Source organism: Chrysemys picta, chromosome 20 (assembly GCF_011386835.1).
Source record: "Chrysemys picta bellii isolate R12L10 chromosome 20, ASM1138683v2, whole genome shotgun sequence".
In the NCBI taxonomy this organism is placed as follows: Eukaryota; Metazoa; Chordata; order Testudines; family Emydidae; genus Chrysemys; species Chrysemys picta.
Window position 1 is genome coordinate 21,857,486 of NC_088810.1, and position 18,765 is coordinate 21,876,250.

General features: G+C 48.1%; 1 protein-coding gene across 1 annotated transcript; it reads right to left on the reverse strand.

The window, feature by feature from the left end:
* Nucleotides 1-4,008: 4,008 nt before the first annotated feature.
* ETV3 (ETS variant transcription factor 3) lies at nucleotides 4,009-18,236 on the reverse strand. Its single transcript, XM_005311238.4, has 5 exons — nucleotides 18,004-18,236; nucleotides 15,764-15,826; nucleotides 14,448-14,685; nucleotides 11,390-11,505; nucleotides 4,009-8,638 (listed from the first exon to the last, which is right to left on the reverse strand). The coding sequence occupies exons 2-5, from the start codon at nucleotides 15,807-15,809 to the stop codon at nucleotides 7,440-7,442; spliced, it is 1,599 nt and encodes a 532-aa protein (XP_005311295.2). The 5' UTR covers nucleotides 15,810-15,826; nucleotides 18,004-18,236; the 3' UTR covers nucleotides 4,009-7,439.
* Nucleotides 18,237-18,765: the final 529 nt, after the last annotated feature.

The following is an 18,765-nucleotide window of genomic DNA, read 5'->3' on the forward strand; positions in this document are numbered from 1 at the left end:
TTAGGGTTACAAAAACTAATTGATTTGTATAAACCTTTGAGGATTAACCAGAAAAAAGATAGTGCTGTGAGCAGCCCCTATCAAACCGTAATACATACGTCCTTGTAATGAATGGGTATTTAATTAACATGCAATTCCTATGAATTGTGCATTTAAAACCGGAATGTAAGGCCTTTGCCAAACCACGCACGGGCAACAGAAGGACAGGCCGACTGACATTGCCGGGAATGTCTTTGCTTCTTAAGAGAAAATTTTGCATGGGGGCAGCTGGTAAGGGTTGGATTTTAATGACCTGAAATGCAGCATTACGGTTCTATTTGTGCTGAAGCAATTTACAAGAGAGAATGATAAAGGGGCATTGAAATGTGATCACAGAGAGGCACGGTACTGTGAAGTACGTACAGGGCCAGGAACACCCAGCGTCCCATCCCCTTCTGACACAGATCTCCTCTAGGACCATGAACCAGTCACTGGGCTTGATTCAGTCAAACTACAAGGCTCTTGGACATCACCCCCGACTCCACTTCAAGGCCATTTTCCACGGCTAACGTTTTAAAGATGCGATTTTTAAGCCAGTTTGGGTTTACTTTAAACAAGCTTGAGCTGAGACCACTGCCTGTTGCATCAGCCTGTATTGTCTCATTGTTTCCTTGTGCCCTGTATCAATTTGTCGTCTCTTATATATAAGGACTTATATTGCAAGTCCTTAGGGGGCACAGATGATCCTTCTGTCCGTGTATGTACAGAGCCTAGCACCATGGGGTCCTGGCGCACAATGGAGGTTGCTAGGCGCCACTGCTTGCTGCACGTCGCTTTGTGGACACTTATTTAGGTTTAAACTGGACTTCTTTGTGTTTAACATCTATTCGGAACTTCTTTAAGCTAAATCAAAATAAGCTTTCAAATGACAGGCATTGGATGGAACAGAAAGTGAGTGTGTGCTCATGGAGATATTAAAACGACGAGTGGGTTTAACCCTGGCTCTATTGTACTCTGTCTGCACCAGCCATCCCTTTTACCTTGGCCACATCACACCTGTTGGAAAAAGCCTGCACTCCACAGCCTTCTGTACCGATGTCCAACATTCGCACTAGCGATACCACTCAGTCTTATCTGGAGGGTGAAAAGGCTTCTGGCTACTGACCATCCAACATCAGGTTCCCAGTGGTGGTGGGCTGAAGCCTATTGCACCAGGAGAATCTCACATCAGTACCATCCCTGAGCAATTAAGGCCTCTTCCTGTAACCAAGGAGAGCATTCCATGGATTCCTGCTGCTGGGATCGTTGCTAGCTGTTGGCACAGTCCTAGGCTTAAAAGACACGTTTAATCCTTTTACCTGCCAACCTTGTGGTCATCAAGCTACACCACAGCACGTAACTCATTGTATTCATGGCCGGAAATCTCACCAGGCAAAATTTCAGATAGTCAAATGAAACAGTTAAGAGTTTTCCTTAGAGAGAGTCCACAGTGCAGTTATAGAAATGAGGGGGAAATGCTTGACCATATTATTAGCACGTCAGTGATACAGCTCGTTAGGGCCAGGTGTCATCTGGAGGATACCCCACCTCTTAACATAAGAACAGCCGAACAGCCAGACTGGGTCAGACCAAAGGTCCATCTAGCCCAGTATCCTGTCTTCTGACAGCGGCCAGTGCCAGGTGCCCCAGAGGGAATGAACAGAACAGGTAAGCGAGTGATCCATTCCCCGTCGCTCATTCCCAGGTTCTGGCAAACAGAGGCTAGGGACACCATTCCTGCCCATCCTGGTTAGTAGCCATTGATGGACCTATCGTCCATGAACTTATCTAGTTCTTTTTTGAACTCTGTTGTAGTCTTGGCCTTCACAACATCTTCTGGCAAAGAGTTCCACAGGTTGACTGTGCGTTGTGTGAAGAAATACTTCCTTTTATTTGTTTTAAACCTGCTGCCTATTAATTTCATTTGGTGACCCCCACTTCCTGATTTACTTTCTGTACACCAGTCATGATTTTATAGACTTCTATCATATCCTCCCTTAGTCTCTTTTCTAAGCTGAAGAGTCCCGATCTTATAAATCTCTCCTCATACAGAAGCCATTCCACACCCATAATCATTTTTGTTGCCCTTTTCTGCACCTTTTCCAATTCCAATATATCTTTTTTGCGATGGGGCGACCACATCTGCACGCAGTATTCAAGGTGTGGGCGTACTGTGGATTTATATAGAGGCAATATGATATTTTCTGTCTTATTATCTATCCCTTTCTTAATGACGCCCAACATTGTTTGCTTTTTTGTCTGCCGCTGCACATTGAGTGGCTGTCCTCCATTATATGGGCTGCATGTCCAGTCCTTCAGTAGGTCTTTAACAGCTGCTTATCTCTCCCAACTCTATGTCGGTTAGTGTTATTCAGAGGGCAGTGTTAAAACTGTAAACAAAAAATACCCTGTATATGGGAAGGCTTGGACAAAGGTGCTAGAGATGGGCACAGGAACACAATGCACTTAAACCCAAGGATAATTACGACAAGACGATGGGAAGACTGCACTCAAGATGAATTCCTGCCATGCAGCCAACTGCCTCTCGCACCTCTTCAGCCTCGCTCAGAGAGAGCGAGCAGGTTAAAATAGGACATTGGCAACAAACTGCACAATTCCAAAATCAGAGGCGTTCCAGTACACGAATGGCGCCAAAACTTAACTCACCACACGCATCCCGAGAGAAGCCTCCACCTGTACAGTTTGGACAGTCGCCAGTCACTGGAAATTCAGGTTTGAGTTTGCTCGCCAGCTAGGAGAGGGGGGGGGAGCCGAAACACGCCACTGAGGTCACACACTTGAGTTCTCTGGAGAAGGGGGAAAATAGATACAGGGCAAACTCGTTCTGCTGGAGGACATGAGGAGCATCATCAATATGAACAGCCAGAACGCACTGTGCGTCTCCACGAAGCAATGTTCAGAATGACCTGGAAAAAAACATACAGCCTGCTGGTGTCGGCTGTGAGGAGCAGGCCGCAGTTTAGGACAAACCAGAGGAACCGCAAGGAGCAGAGCACGAAGCTGCCGGATTACGAAGCTGCACGCGTACCAAGGAGAGAGTAGTCATGGTGACAGTCAGAAGAGGAGGCATATTCAAGGGTTTAAGGGAGCAATGACATGGCTACTGACAGTGCACTGTGGAGAAGGAAATACTGATCTCCATTAGCAGGAGGAGAAAGGAGGGGAGGGTTGTTAGAGAAATGCATGCGACAAGATTCTGAATGCAAGTGGCATTTAAGGAAGCCTGTAAAAATGGTCCTTGGCTAAGGCACAGGACTGGTAATCAGGACACCTGGGTATTACTCATGGCTCTGCCACACAACCACGGTCAATTCACACACACACACACACACACACACACACACCCTTGTGCCTCAGTTTCACCATCCCTAAAATGCAGATCGTCATACTGACCTTTTGTAAGAGAACTTTTCCTCTGCAGGTCTCCAAGTGCTATATAACAGCCAGGCCTCAGAGTGCCGAGTTCGGTCGGGTGGTTAAAGCAATCGACTTGGAAGACCTGGATTCAGTTTTCAGTTCTGCTGGAGACTTCTTGTAAGACAACGGTTGAATCACTTAATCTATTTGCTTCCCACCTTGTAAAATGTGCATGATTCTTCCCCATATCTCACCACGCATGTGAGCATCCACGCGCTACCGTGTCTGAGGCATGAAGATACTCTGCTAATGGGCACCAGAGAGACAAACAATCTGACAAAGCACAAATAAACTAAAAAAACGTTGTTGACTTATTTAAAAGGTTTATTTAACTTTTTAATTTGAGGTAAAATACTTTTTTTTTCTTTCAACTTCCATAACAAAATACAGAGCTATCAGATACCCCTGGAAAAAAATATGTATATTATACATATATTTCTATAACATTACATCATATATATATATAATATATATATGCAAACTTTGAAGACTTTATAGAAAGTGGGACAGCTAAAGGCACTGCACAATGGAGTATTTAAAGACTACTTTACATTTTTATGTACATATACACACACTTAATTCTGCTTTCAGTGGACAGCTAGCTCAAGCTAACAGAGTCAGATGTGTATGCATCCATATTAATCCCTGCTGAATCAACTCTAACGAAGTCAAAGAACATGCCTCACGAAAAGTGAATTTTTTTTAAAAAAACTTTCTATCAGTAAATACTTTTTCTCCTTAAAAACACACTAAAATTTAACAGTTTTTTTTTTTAAACAATCTGATTAAAAATATTTCAAACCAAGAAATCCTTTTTAAAACCCACCAGGAACCATAAGAGGAAAACAAAAGAAAAAAGTTACTTTAAAAAATAAACACATAATTATAGAATAAATAAAAAAATAAGACAACCAAGCAATGGGTTTAACCTGTCTTGTAGGTGAAGACAGTGACCGCTTGTCACGAGGGTTTTAATGCTTCGAGAGGAGGCCATTCCTTTCTCTTCACCCACACAGTATTGTAGAGAGGTTAAATTCCCTATGTGGAGCAGGGCAGTATTAGCCAAATACCACCCCTAGCTAGTATAGCCTTGCAAAACCCAACTCGCCCTTCCCTGGGGGATGTGAGGAATAATTTTCATTACTGAGCAGACGGACCCCCAGGGTTTGACAATTTTGCAACACGGAGGGGAGATGCTCGGCTAACATTCCCACCCTCATGCTTTGCCCTGACAATTCTCCCCCCCAAACCTCAGATTACAGCTGGTTGTCTCATTAAAGTTCCTTTCCTACAGATTCTCTATGGCTAAACAAAGCGAAAATGGTTTAAAACATTAACATGCTCTTGATTAGTTAATACAGGTGGACGCTGAGATTTCAACCATTTAAACTTTAAAAGTTTAAATATTTGGCACACTGGAATATATATATATTTTATTTAAAATGTATTTATAAGCTTCCTCCTTTAAGCTGCTGCGAGGCAATGTTAAGTCTGGTCAGGAGGAACACCTTTGCAAAGAGGTGTCTTCCGGAGCCAGCTAGGGAACAGGGGAACGCTGCCTAATGGGCTTTGCCGCCCCCTTCTCCAAAGCTGAATACATCACCCCAACGCCGATGTACCCGGCGTTCACTGGTCCATTGTCCTGAGAACCTGAGTCCTTTATCCCTGAACTTGAAGATCCCAGTTTGCAGTGCAATGACAATCGACCCTCCCACCCCCAACCCAAACCGATTGCAAACTTTTAAAGCCAAATGACATTTTAAATGTAGCTTTACCTTTCATTTGGAAAAAGAAGTGCGAAACGGGTGATTTTATTCCCGCTCAAACGGGAGCAGCATCCCTTGATTCTGGCACTTGGGTATGACGGGGCTGAAGATATGCATTACTGATTCGAAAGGCCTCGAGTTTCTATTCCTGAGTTCATACTGACATCTGCTGGCCCGCTCTTCGGGAAAGGGATGTTCCGAAAGCCAGGGACGCCTTTCCCTTTCCCCCCGTGCTCACTTCCAAATTTGGAGGTAAACCTCGATGCTGAAAAGGCAACCCTGTGGGGGAAGGATTACGGCCAAGAACTGGGAGCTAGGAAGTCCGTGGGTTCTAATGCAGCGTGCACAGATCAGGCAGCTGGGAAAGAAGTGGGAACTGTGCCACGGCACAGATGCTGCAACTAAGCAGAGCTGCCCCCGTAAAGAGCTCAGAACCCCTTCCCCGCCCCCTGATTTACACACGTTTCTGCCAGTGCCTCTCAGGCAGTAGTTACCAAACAGAGCAGTTCGTCTAAGAATGCTCCTTGTACTTTGTACAGTATTCTGCTTAGGCAGGGCCTTACTGTCAGGTTTTCAACTCCAAGCTGAGCAGGCAAACTTCCCTCTTAACCATGTAGACCAGGTTTATATTTGCGTAATAGCGTATGCAAGTCATACTCTGCTCACACATACTGCCCCTGCCCCTCACAACAGTTGCTAAGCTCTCTATTAAAGTAGCTTGCCTGCTCACAACTGTTTTCCTAGACGTGCATGAATAAACAACAACACTGTAGATGCGACTTTATCCCTGCCGAGATCAATCGTTCAAGTTCCTTTCAAGGAATCATTAGAAATTAGTCCCAATGCAACAGGAAAGAATCACATTCCTCGGTGTAATCCGAAGCCCAGGCCAATTAGTCTAATGAGAAACATAGCTATCCAGGGAACCAGCAGGTTTATCGCAAATAATGTGGCAAGATTTACAAAGCAAGTTCTGAGTAGCCGCCACCACCACCACGCACCAAACTACTGGCATGCTCTACAGCACCAGCTTGCCCTCTAAAATTCACCTCTCTTGCCCCCACTGGAACATTGTCTTCAATGTCCCCCTGCCCTGTTCCTGTCCCTCCACGCAATCCTTTATATCCGCACCCATCGCAGTCCATCTAAACAACGTTTTCCTTCCAATGGTATTAAAAGTGAGACAGACCCCCAATACCAAATGGAAACCCAACCTCGGTCAAGGTGATCCAGATGTTATACAAGTTTCTTCTGTCAACAGACCCTGACCACGTAAAGTGTATCTATGTACTTAAGGCATGACTCAAAGTGATAGGGGAACCAAACAATAAAGGGAGTAGATTTAACAAAGCTCTCATTCCTTTTCCATGAACTCACCACAATCAAATTAGAGGGTTAATCTTCCAATCACTTCCCCACCTCACCCAGACTATTAGAAAGAAGAAGAAGAAAAACCTAGGGTACATTTTAATGCATTCTATTAAAGGCATTAGGTTATTTTTCCCACTCCACTACTCCCTTCCCTGAAAGATTTGACAATTGCTCATGGCTTTTTCAATATTTCAAGAAGGCTGCAAGAATGACCATTGCGTCTTCAAGTCCTAATGAGAGCTGTTTGTCAGAAATACAGCTTGACTCAAAAACCACCGACTGCTGAGTTTTCAGCAGCTTCCTCCTACTGACGCCAAGCTGTTTTGGTTTTTTGTGTTTGTCTTTCTGCAATCTCTGTTTCAATTTAAAGACAGTGCAACATTCCCGTCCGCCAAACCCGCTGAAAAGAGCGACAGCTCGTGATGCCGACCAAAAAAAAAAAAAAAAAATCGCATCTCCGATTGAACTGTTTAGGAAATCTTTTTCCACGGCCGCACCCGACGCCATAAAAAGAAACTATAGTCAGATTCTTGCTTCTATAAATACTAGAGAATATAAAGTAGATTATGTCTGGAGTTCATAAGCCTCACTGGAGACTGTGGCTTGGTCTTTCTGGAGTTTGCGTAAGGCCTCGACCTCACGCACAGAAGAGGTTAGCGCCTCCCTCTCCTAACCAGGACCAGCAGAGTCTCACCTTCGAGTCAACAAATTAAAAACAAAACAAAAACCCAAAGTCCTAGTCCCTAGAATTATCAAACCATTCTAGTGCCCCGCCCCCGCCGCAACATTGCTACATAAATACATGGATTCTAACACAAACGGACTGTAGCGCTTTCCAGTTAGTTCCTAGGTGTTTGAGGCAGCCGTGGCTGTCACTGCCTTGGGCGGTGGGACGAGGCGCGAGGCACTCAGCACGCCGTTCCAGTGCAGCTTCCCGTTCTGGTGCTCCTCTGGGCCTTCAGCCTGCCGGTCACCGTTCCAACGACGTTTCAGACGCAGTTTTGGTGGCATCAGGGCATCCTCTCTCTTTTCCTGCGCCCCGGTGTCTCCCACTGGCTCTCTGGATGGCTTCTCTCCACCTCCTTCCCCTTGCCCCTGGGATTCTTCAGTGGGGAAGTTTATCCGGGTAGGTGCGGGTGGTGCAGAGGGCCAGGACGGGGCAGCTGGCCTGGCAAATACAGCCCCTCTCTCTCCTTCCAGGCTGGTGTTTGGCATTACCATGCCAGGCCCTTCCTCCTCCTCCTCACTTTTGTCCTTCCCTTTGGCTGGTGGCTCTTCATTCTCAAGCTCCTGGTCCGCTATGGGCTCAACCTTAACCCTGGGCGAAGCAGGAGCGAGCTGTGGGGCAGTCGCCTCTTCAGTGCTTTCCAGTCTCTCTCTGTTCTTCCGTCCCACAGGTGGAGGCTGTAGCTTGATCGGGAACTGGGGCTGCTCTTCGGGATGCATCTGGCACTGTAGTGGTGGGACCATGAGCCCCGGATAGCGGGGGAAAGTCCGCGGGCTCAGGTGGTAGTTGAAGACCGAGCAGGCTTGTGAATGCAGGTAGTGTTTCATTTCCTCGGGGTTGAAAGAGAAGCAGCTGCTACCTGTGAAGGGGCTGAGACCTGGCGAGGGGCTGTAGGAGAAGAGGGTTGGAGTCAGAGACAAGGCAGGCGAGATTGGGACATTTAAGACCCCACCGCGTCCTGGAAGAGGGGACACGGCAAAAGGACTGTGAGGATCCGGGTAGATCCCAGGCCTCGTGAAGAGAGGCAGCATGACCTCCGGCTTGCGCTTTGGGTTATTGATGCTCCCCGGGCCCACGGCATTCCGAGAAGCCATGAGATCCACACCACGCCGCCAGTCTGAGGAGACATCCTCCAACTCCGGCACGTCCGGCTTCCTGTCGCCGCTGTCGTTCAGAGGCTCCTGGCTGGCTGGCCCCAGGGATCCACCGGAGAACCGGCTGGGCTGGGCGTCCGCGGTGGGAGAGTGGCTGTCCAAGGGTGGGAAATGGAAGCGGGACGAGGCGGTGGGGACGGGTGGGGCACTCTGTGGGACGACCCCTGTGCAAGGGAGAGAATGAGAAAGGAGGGTTAGGAACCCACGTGGCGAGGGAGGAAAGTAATCTAATAATAAATAATAATATTGAGATATACCTATCTCATAGAACTGGAAGGGACCTTGAAAGGTCATTGAGTCCAGCCCCCTGCCTTCACTAGCAGCACCAAGTACTGATTTTGCCCCAGATCGCTAAGTGGCCCCCTCAAGGATTGAACTCACAACCGTGGGTTTGGCAGGCCAATGCTCAAACCACTGAGTTCCACGACGGAACTTCAAAACCCACCCGTTTGTGCTTTTCCAGAATGGAAGAGATTTGGTCTCAGACGATTTCCCCAGTAATATTGCTACTCAAACAGGTTCCTTTTGCCCACCATTTCAGACAACTCTCATCTGAAGGCTTGAGAAGACCCTTGTGCTTAATATTTGCTATTGCTAATAGAAGTCTGATTAAAGCAGTTTTGTGCCTGCTCTCACCTCAGACACAAAGAGACCCAAGTACCTCTACCCGGTAAAGTGCACACAACAGAAAGGAGAGAGGGGGAAATCTGATTCCAGTGCCCCAAACAGGTTTAATATCCCAACCCCCACCCCCAGCCAGGAGGAAAGAAAACAGGTTGTAATTAGACAGATGCATTCCAATTCTCCAAACTATTTTTTTTTTTAAATGCATGCCCCAGGGACAGGAGGGAGTGGCGGCAAACAGGAGCAGTAGTGAGCAATGTTGGGGTGGAACTGCTCAGACTTGTTGCTGTCGTAATTATAGATCTGCAGTGCAGCTCCACGCTACATTTTATATCCCTCATGCTTGAGTTCAGGGCACCTGGAAAATACATTTCTTCCCTACATGCGACACTTCTCACATGGGGGAAGCACCTCTACTTCATTGGCGATTTCTACTCCTCCATTGGCTTCTACCCCAGGGTGGATGTTTTCTTAAAGGACAGGCTCTTTGAAACCACAGTTCTGGACTTTCATAGTTGAGGCTGCCAAATGAGGAGTTAGACGCACAGTAGCTGCACTGCCAGGATCTAGCTAGGTATTTATGAAAGTGCCCCAGTCATCATGGTAGCTAAGCACAAAGTACAACAGTAAGGATAACAAACATCTCTCTCTCAGACTATCATCCCCCGCTTTGAATAGCAGCCACCACTCATTCTTCACAAACACTATCCCCTTTTCTTTGTTAGGTTGATCTTCAGCCATTCGTCAGGCCAGCATGGCGCTCTGAACGTGGCCAGGCGAGGGTCCCTTCTGATCCAACTTCTTGCAGCATTGAGTTCTGCAGTTTAGGCCCCAAACGTAATGGCTCCCAGAAGCGTCCCACTGATCATGTTCAACATGATCCCCCCCAATGAGCGGCAGGGGGAGGGGGGCTGTTTAGGTATGCAGGTGCCATTCTACACCCACCAATGGCACTCTCATCCTTCAACGTTAGAAGGCATTCTTTCCTGGGGTCGTGCGCTCCCTACGATTCCAGGGTTAGCCCTCAATCGTATGAGGATCTTAGATTCCACGGCAAAACCCACCAGAGTGGAACTCAAGATGGATGGACCCTCTAACATAATTGCCGCATTAATGCTGGCATTAGCCCAAACCCTGGTGTGGAACGTATACTCAGGAATTATTGACTCAAAGACAAGAGACTCAATGCCCCAAACATCCTAATGGCCAAAACTGAAGCTTCCTATCTAAGCACCTTGCGGCTGCCCTGTTAAACCATTGTGGATTTGGGTCACCACAAGAGTTCAGGAACTCCCGTGACTCACAAGTCAGTCAAAACCTACCACTGGAAGCTGCTCTGATGTGCACTTGATAGTAAATTCTCCTGAAAGCCAGAGCAATTTAGCCAAGAATTGTTCTGCTCGACACAAAAGGGGCAGGAACAAAGCAATCAAGGACTGCTGTCAGCACAAGAGCTGGTTTAACTGCTCTTCAGGAGAGCAGAGAGTTCTTTATCGCTGTCTTTAGGCTGTGAACATTTTGATAACATTTACATGCAGCCAGTCCCGGAGACCTCTGGACATCGTAACAGGAAAGGTCACATTTATACGGCACCATAAACGTACAGGGTGCTTTGCAAGCACGTACGACAAGGTCCCTGCAATAGAACTGAAACCTTCTATTATCAGAAGGACAAGACACTCCAATAAAACGGCGAGCGAAGCAAATCCCCAACATCCAATAAAGACAACCAACCAAGGTTACATAGAAAGCCGATATGCCTCGAGCTTGCCTTAAAGGAGGGGTACCAAACGCGGTGCCCGAGGGTGCCATGGGGCCCGCCAGGGTGTCTAAGTGCACCCGCGTACTGGCCGGTGGATGAGCATCCGCTGAAATTCCGCCGGCAAGCAGCGTCATCCAGAGGCAACGCCTACTGACATTGCTGCTTGTCGGCGGCATTTCGGCGGATGCTCGTCCGCCGCCACGGTCCTCCGTGGCTTGTTGTCTGGCATGCGCCAGATGAAAAAGGTTGGGGACCACTGCCTTAAAGGCCGCCACGGGAGGGCAAACGGAGGGGAAGTGCACTCCAGTTTAAGTATCATCATAGTACTGACATTCCCACCATATTAGCACTGATTGCTTGGAAGCCTGGACAAATGAGAGATTGCGGAAGGAATCCGTGCAGATCGCTGGGTGGGATTTTAGCTGCCTCCCTGCACTACAGGCATGTCACAGCACAAGCTCAGCATTCCACATGCTGCCAATCAACGCACATCGATTAGGATTTGACAGGAACCCCGTTTCCAGCTTACCATTGGGCCGTATGTTAATAAATGGATAGTTGGGCATCACCAGCTTGTTGAAGTTGAACTTGTAGGTAAACCTTTTGCCTTTTGTCTTGTGAAGAATCCTCTTGTTATAATAATATCTGTCAAAAACAAATGAAAACACTATCAAGAGCTCTGCCAGTCAGATGCAATACAGCTTAATGTCTATTGCTTAAGCCACTCTAAGGTTTGCCTTCCTTCGACTATGTCCAAGTTTCAACGGTCTACAAAGAAATAAAGCTACTCAGAGAAGAAGAATAAAATTAAGCACATGAAAATTGCGGCTGTCGTCAGGAAAAGTTTCCAAAGAAGAATAATTCCTAGCTCGTCTATAGCTCTTTTCAGCCATTGGTCTCAAAGCACTTTGTGAAGGTTAGTATCATTATCCACTTTTTACAGATGAGGAAACAGACAAAGTGACTTGCCCAAGGTCACCCAGCAGGCCAGTGGCAGAGCTGGGAATAAAACCGTAGATCCCACTGCAGTGCTCTCTCAACTAGGCCTCCCAAATGGTGAGATCAGTGACACTGCCTCCCAACACAGGGCTTCCTAGACTGTGGTTCCCAGAGGACTTGCTGGCAGCCCAGAGAGCTGGCCGGGCACATCGTACTGGCTCGTCATTTCCAACTGCTAAATTCCATTAAAGATAGCGAAGTACGTTACTTTCTGTGGCTTCTATTCCACGTAAGCAGTAGCTGTAGTTGCCACAGGGATGTTAAAGGATTGAGAATGGGAAGGAACGTTTCCATAAGCCAGTCTGGATTAAAGTAAAGCTCACGTTCTGAAAGCATATGGGAGCACCCACTCAATGGCGTCAGTGGAACTGCTGACAAAAGTGTCATTGTGCTGTTGGAAGGTGAGGAGAGATGCCCTCAAAGGTCCTTCCCATCTCCAGCTTCTTGGATACTATAGGAGACACCATGGTCCGGGGTATGGGGCAATGGATGGGCATTCAGGAGACCTGGATTCTGTCCCAAGCTCGACCACTGAATTGCCTGTGAGCTCGGGCGAGTGACTTCCCCTCCGTGGTCTGCTTGACCCATCATTGTAGCAGGAACAGTAATACGCATCCTCCTTTGATCACTGCTGCAAGTGAAGAGGAACTACAAATAGGCAGAGCCGCTAATCCAAGTGCTGCACGTCTGCGAGGAAATCAGCACCTCCCCCTGCCATCAACTCCAATGGGAACCATACCTGCTTGCACCAGGGCTAACCTTGGCCCTCGGGCTCCCAGTGGCCATGTCTACACTATGAGCTTGGGGTGAGATCCCAGCGTGCGTAGACATGCTCTAGTTCACATCAAGGTAACACACTAAAAATTGTAGCGTAGCCACGGTAGCGGCGAGCGACGGCATGGGTTAGCCGTCAAGTTCGCACCTGCGGGGTTAAGTGGGTTTGCACTCAGAACGGCTGCCTGGGCTACCATGGCTACACGACTGTTTTTAGCCCGAGGAGAGCGAGTGCATGGCAACGCAAGCAGGAAATCACAACCCTAGCTCATAGTGTAGACCTAACCAGTACACCAAAATACTACACACGATTCACCCCCACACCCCTTGTTATTTAAAAATCTTGGTTGTCAGCACTTTGTGTTTGCACAGATGGCAAGAAACCAAGCAGCTGGAGTACAGGGAGGGGGTGGGAAGACAAAGGTTTCCTACTTGAGGTGGCTGTTTGTGCCAGCACTGCTGATTAATCTCACTCCAGTGAAGTTCTAAGTGCGATCGAGGAACCATGGCTGGATCAGGCAGGTGGAGTTTTTTCCACTCCCATACATCAATTGCAGTGTTGGTGTTATTCAATTTATTGTTTCCTTCCTGTTCCATTATGTGTCTGTTTTGTTTGCTTCCTTGTTTATCTTTGCCTGCCCTGCCCAGGAGGGATCAGAGGGCACATGACAGCGAGGCCCATATTATTAGCGAGGTTGGTAACACCACAACGTCTCAGAACGGAGTGCAGTGTTATTTTTATGACGACAGATCTGACCAGGCTACATCTCCCCAGCCAACAGGACTGTGCCCATTTTGAGCTAACTCCTGCTTCAAACTACAGAGCAGAGATTGAAAAGCTCTTGAAGGGGGTAAATAAAACTGGTTTGCGTTCTGGTGAAGGTTACGCAGAGGGAAAGCTTTCAAGAGCTAGGATTGAAGTTGGCAAGGAGAAAGGGTAACAGAACTTTACTAATAGATTCAGAAGTGCATAGTAAAAACTGATCACCACCACTAAACCAAATGACACGATTGGCCATATACTACCCTCTGTCTGGTGCACACTCCTCTGATGTCAGCAGATTAGAGCTGAATTTACTGCTGCAGCAGGTGCAGAAGAACACCGAGGGGGGCCCACGATGATTATTTATTATTTGTATTATTGTGGCACCTAGGGGGTCAGAGTCATAGACCAGGATCCCACTGCGCTGTGACTTATGTTTATAGATACAACCGCCAGGATAAAGCTAAGGGAAATACAATTGTTGTAAAACAACTGATTGTGGGATCAAGAAGGAACCTTAATCCCATGTCTTCACCCTCTAATTCTGTACAAGTAGGAACTGGTCTTAAACAAGGGAGTTGCTTTCTCAGAAATCGTATCACTGACGGAATAATGGAATAAGCCAATGTTTTCTCCTGCAACACCTCTATTACTCAAGCAGGCGTCAGAACCGGAGGAAGAGGAGAGACAGGAAAGTTCCCGAGAAGTAAATAATCCTGATTACAATGATCTTCAAGTTATAAATGCAAATTTATGACATTATACCCCACAGTCGGGTAGAGGAAAAATATTCTGTTATGTCACAACCCTGTGGCCATTTCCTCTCCATGTCTGTCTAACCTTTTCCAAATACAACTGTATCAACCAACCAGATGGTCCCATAATTTTCCAAAATTTAGGGGCAATTGCGCTGTGTGTGTGTGTGTGTCTCAATTTCCATAATCAACTTTGTACATGAATCAACCACATCTTCCAGCTATCCTTCCCTGTCAACCCCATTCTGACTATTTCACCCTCGTCAACAATGGTTTTCAAGCATCCTTCCATTCACCTGAGGGCCCGGCTCAGCTTGTCGTAGTTCATTTGCGGTTTGCATTTCCTCCTGCCCCACAGACGCGCCACCTCGTCGGGGTCCTTGATCACAAACTCCCCATACTCGCCCTGCTGCCAGGCGATGACATGGCGGAACTCCTCCTTCTGCAGCAGCTCCAGGATGAAGTGCCAGAGCTGGATCTGACGGGAGCCGGGGCTCGATTCAGTTTTGTATGCCCACTCTGGGAAGTGATAGCCTTGAAGAGAACCCAAAGCAACAGAGTGAAATAATTAAAAGCCATTAAACCAAAAGAATACAGAGCAAACTGGAGCTAGGAACAGAGCTCAGCAACTGTAAGGTCTTTAAAGCAGTGGCTGCTTTTCACTGTGTCTAGCAGAATGGGGCTGTGATTTTGGTTACGGTCTCTACACGCTACTATAGTATAAATAATAGGACTAGAACTCAAAGGTCCTGTCCAGCAGTTCTTGCTGTAACAATGCAATACTGCCTTCCTAGAGAAGAAAATGTGAAAAATCAACATTGTGAAACCAACCAGAAGCAAGACCTAAAGATAAAAAAAGACATGAGAAGAACAAGAAGGAATGAAAAGGGAGCTTTACACACCAGACATCTTGGCCACATTTTTGAACTTGGGTGTCTAAAATCAGGCACCTAAATCCATATTTAGGCATCTGAACAAGAGGCCTGATTTTTAGAGGTTTTGAGCACCCACAATTTTCATCGAATCCAGTCACCTGCCCAGCCTCTAAGAGAAAACCTTAGTCTACACCGCTTTCAGCCATGCTGACAGGTGCTTATGAATGACTGTCAAGTTTAGCTGTGCCAGAACAGTTTTCCAGCATAACTATTGGTGCAGGGTTCCCCAGATCATTGTGGAAAGGGTGGTTTGGGGTTTTTCTGAGAACTGTGCTAAGCCAAACTGTCTTACGGATGGATGACATCTGTGTTACCTCTATATCAGACAGTAATTGGGTATGAAAATACTTACAAGGCATAGTGGGGCATGAACCAAGGTCAGAGATCACAAACCCTGCATGCAAAACATCCATAGGAAAATGTATTCAAGTCTTAACCCAGTAACTGCTCTGCGTGATTCTAAATCCAAAACTCACAGGACATCAGACCTCACCTGTACCGTAATTCCAGAGCTGTTTGATATTAACGTTGATGGCCTGATCCCCATCCACACACGGCTCTGACAAAGGGGCCTTTACAATGTCAGAACCACGTAAAGAGTTCTCAGTGTAAATGAAAATCAGGCTTTTAAGAGTTCTCACTGTGCAGAGTCTCACATTATATACACATTTCCTTACCTCCTGCTCCTTCTGGCTTATCCACAATGCTGCAGCCTGCTTTCATTTTCTCCCTCCTGCTGACTGTGAAATAAAAGGAAATAAGCAACAACTATATCAATATGCAATTATTACCCACAGGACTTTGAATCTTGTTCCTTCCTGTATAAAGCTCCTTTAGACGAAGTAGCCACCCCCAACCGATAATACTCCCAACTCCAAGAGATGGTACCCAGGGTTTCATTGCTATTAGCAGCCGTAATTACTAGTACCCGACTTAAAACCACACCATGTAAACCCAGCATTTAATATCTGCTTCCCTCCTGACCTGCCACTGAAATGTAAAAATGAAACACTACAGCAAGACGGGACCATGAGACAGACAAAACAAGCCAAACAGTTTGTCTTCTGTTACTAGACAGGCCTGAGTGCCAAAACACACAAGCTGCTGAGCTCACCCAGATGTACCAGCAAGAGGGAAAAAATATCCAAACATCTGAATTCCGCTCAAGAATGCACATCTGATTTTAATTTCTTTAGGTCAATTAACCCTGTGTTAAGAACTACCTGCATGTGCTTTGCCTGATCACACAGAGCGAAGCCAAGATGTAGGCATTTCATGTTCCCAAGAATATTCTGAGGTACAGGACGTAAATACACAAGATCCTACTACCCATGGCATTATTCAAGCAAAGAAACATCAAAAAGCACTGCAACTGTCCAGTGGGGGGTGGGGGGGAAGGGAAGGAATGTGCATCTCTATGCAAGTTGGAAGATAAGTGGGGGCCAGAACTAGCCCTAGATGTGTCTACACAGTCCCTGTGAACAGTATCCACCATCAAGACTGTGGAAACTAAATCCAGTTTAAACCTTGTTTCAGCCCTTCTTAGGGATGACTGATCATTTGGTTAAAGATTTATACTTCCTCAATGAAGTTTCCTGTTAAGATCTATGTTTAGAAACGGTAAAGCTAAGGAAAGTAGGGGAATTGGAGGTAGGTGAGAATACAGTGTTGCCCTCTAGAAAAGGAAGAATCAGTCGGTTTCTTCCTTCTACAATAAGTTAAAAAAAAAAAACCACATTGTTCCCTATAGTCTAAATTTCCAGCAGGTAAATAATGATTGGAATTGGCAGGGTTACAGAATTCATCAGTATTTAATTTATGCACATAACCCTGTCTGCTGGGGGTTATTATGGGTGCAACGCCATTTTCGGAGGAGGTATCCTAATATTTGAACAACCATGTTCAATTTCTATGGAACCTTCCTTTGGGGACCTCAAAACATTTATATTAATGCACCCAAACCTCCCCACTGCCACCGTGGGTGGAGCAGGACAATTTAAAGTAGGTTTTCCTCTCCCCCCCACCCCAGTGTTTAAACACTCAAGTTATAGGGAGTCAGTCATTAATGAGAGAAAACCAAGAGCCCTAACAAACCAGGATTAGAGCAGGCAATTTCTGATCAGCAAAAGCTGATAAGGGCTGATCAATGGCTTAACCAGCCCAGCACTAACAATACCCCCCGCAAGACCCCAGCACCCTTCTCCTAATACTCACCACACCCCTCTCCCCAGGCAAGCTCCTTTGATGGGCCCACACCTTCCTTCTCCCCCATGCCCTAGGAATTTCCTGCGCCCTTCTAGTTAGTGGCTTGTCAAACCGCACCACAGCGAGCCGCCCCCAAATACCCCCGGCCAGCTCCTTAGGGGCCCGCTTGGGAACTGACCCTGTCCCGCAGCCCCCAAATAACCCCATCCCCACCCAGAAACACAACCCTCCTTGGACACCACAGACTTTCACCGCCCCCACTGCTCCCTTCTCCAGCCTCCCCCCCCCAGAGAGCACCCCCATCCTTGCGTCTATATCCCCCCCCATGAGCCCCAGAAATCCTCCCCCATTGAGCCTCGGCCCCCTAATATCTCCAGACACCCCCGTCCCCTGCCCCCGCTGACCCCCCCCCCGGCTCCCCCATTAGTCCCAGGGATCCCTCCCCTAAGGTCCACGTCTATTCCCCCTTCTCCGTGGAGCCCCCCCCGTCAACCCCCTCCCGCATTGACCCTCAGCCCCTGATCCCCCGCCCCCACCCCCCCGTAAATACGGTATCGCCCCCGGCCCCCCGTAAATACGGTACCTCCCCCCCCCCGCCTAGGCCCGACGAGCGGCTGAGGCGGCGGCCCAGGCTGGGGGCGGGAGGCGGCGGCGGCGGCTCCGCGGCCGCCCGGGGGTCGGGGGAAGGGCGCCCCGCCCGCGCCGGCCTCACCTCAGTCCCCGGGCGGCGGCTCTGGGCGGCGGAGTCTGCGCCCGTCCGAGTGTCTGGCTCGCTCGCTCCTTCGCCTGCTGCCTCCCCCTCGCCACCCAGCCCAGCAGCCACCGGAACCGGAACCAGCGCCACCCACACACTTCCGGGACTGGGCGCCCACACGCGCTTCCGCCCCGCAGTGGCGTCACCGCGCACGCACCGGGCGTCACCTCCCCCGCCGTGCACGCACACACACACACACAACCCCCGTCCACCTACCCCTCCAACGAGTGCCCGGAGGGGACAAACTACCCCAGAGAGCGAAGTGGGACTAGAATGGGAGGGGGAGGAGAGGGGGAGATAAGGGGGAGGGATGGGGGAGATAAGGAGGGGGAAGGATAAGGGGGAAGGGACTATAGAGAGGGGATGAGTGAGATAAGGGGAGGGGGAATGGAGGAGGGTTGGAGGGGGAGATAAGGGGAAATTGAGGGGGGAGATAAGGGAGGGGGATGGAAAGAAGAGGGAGAATAAAGGAGGGAGGGGAAATATACAGAGGGGATGAGGGAGATAAGGGGAGGGGGAATGGAGGAGGGTTAGAGGGGGAGGGGGAGGGGGAGGGGGACATCAGGGGGAATAGAGGGGAAGATACGGAAGGGAGGGGGAATATAGAGGAGGGATGGGGGAGATAAGGGGAATAAAATGGGAAGGGGAGATAAGGTAGGGGGTGGAAAGGGGAGGGGGGAGGACTATAGAGAGGGGATGAGTGAGATAAGGGGAGGGGGG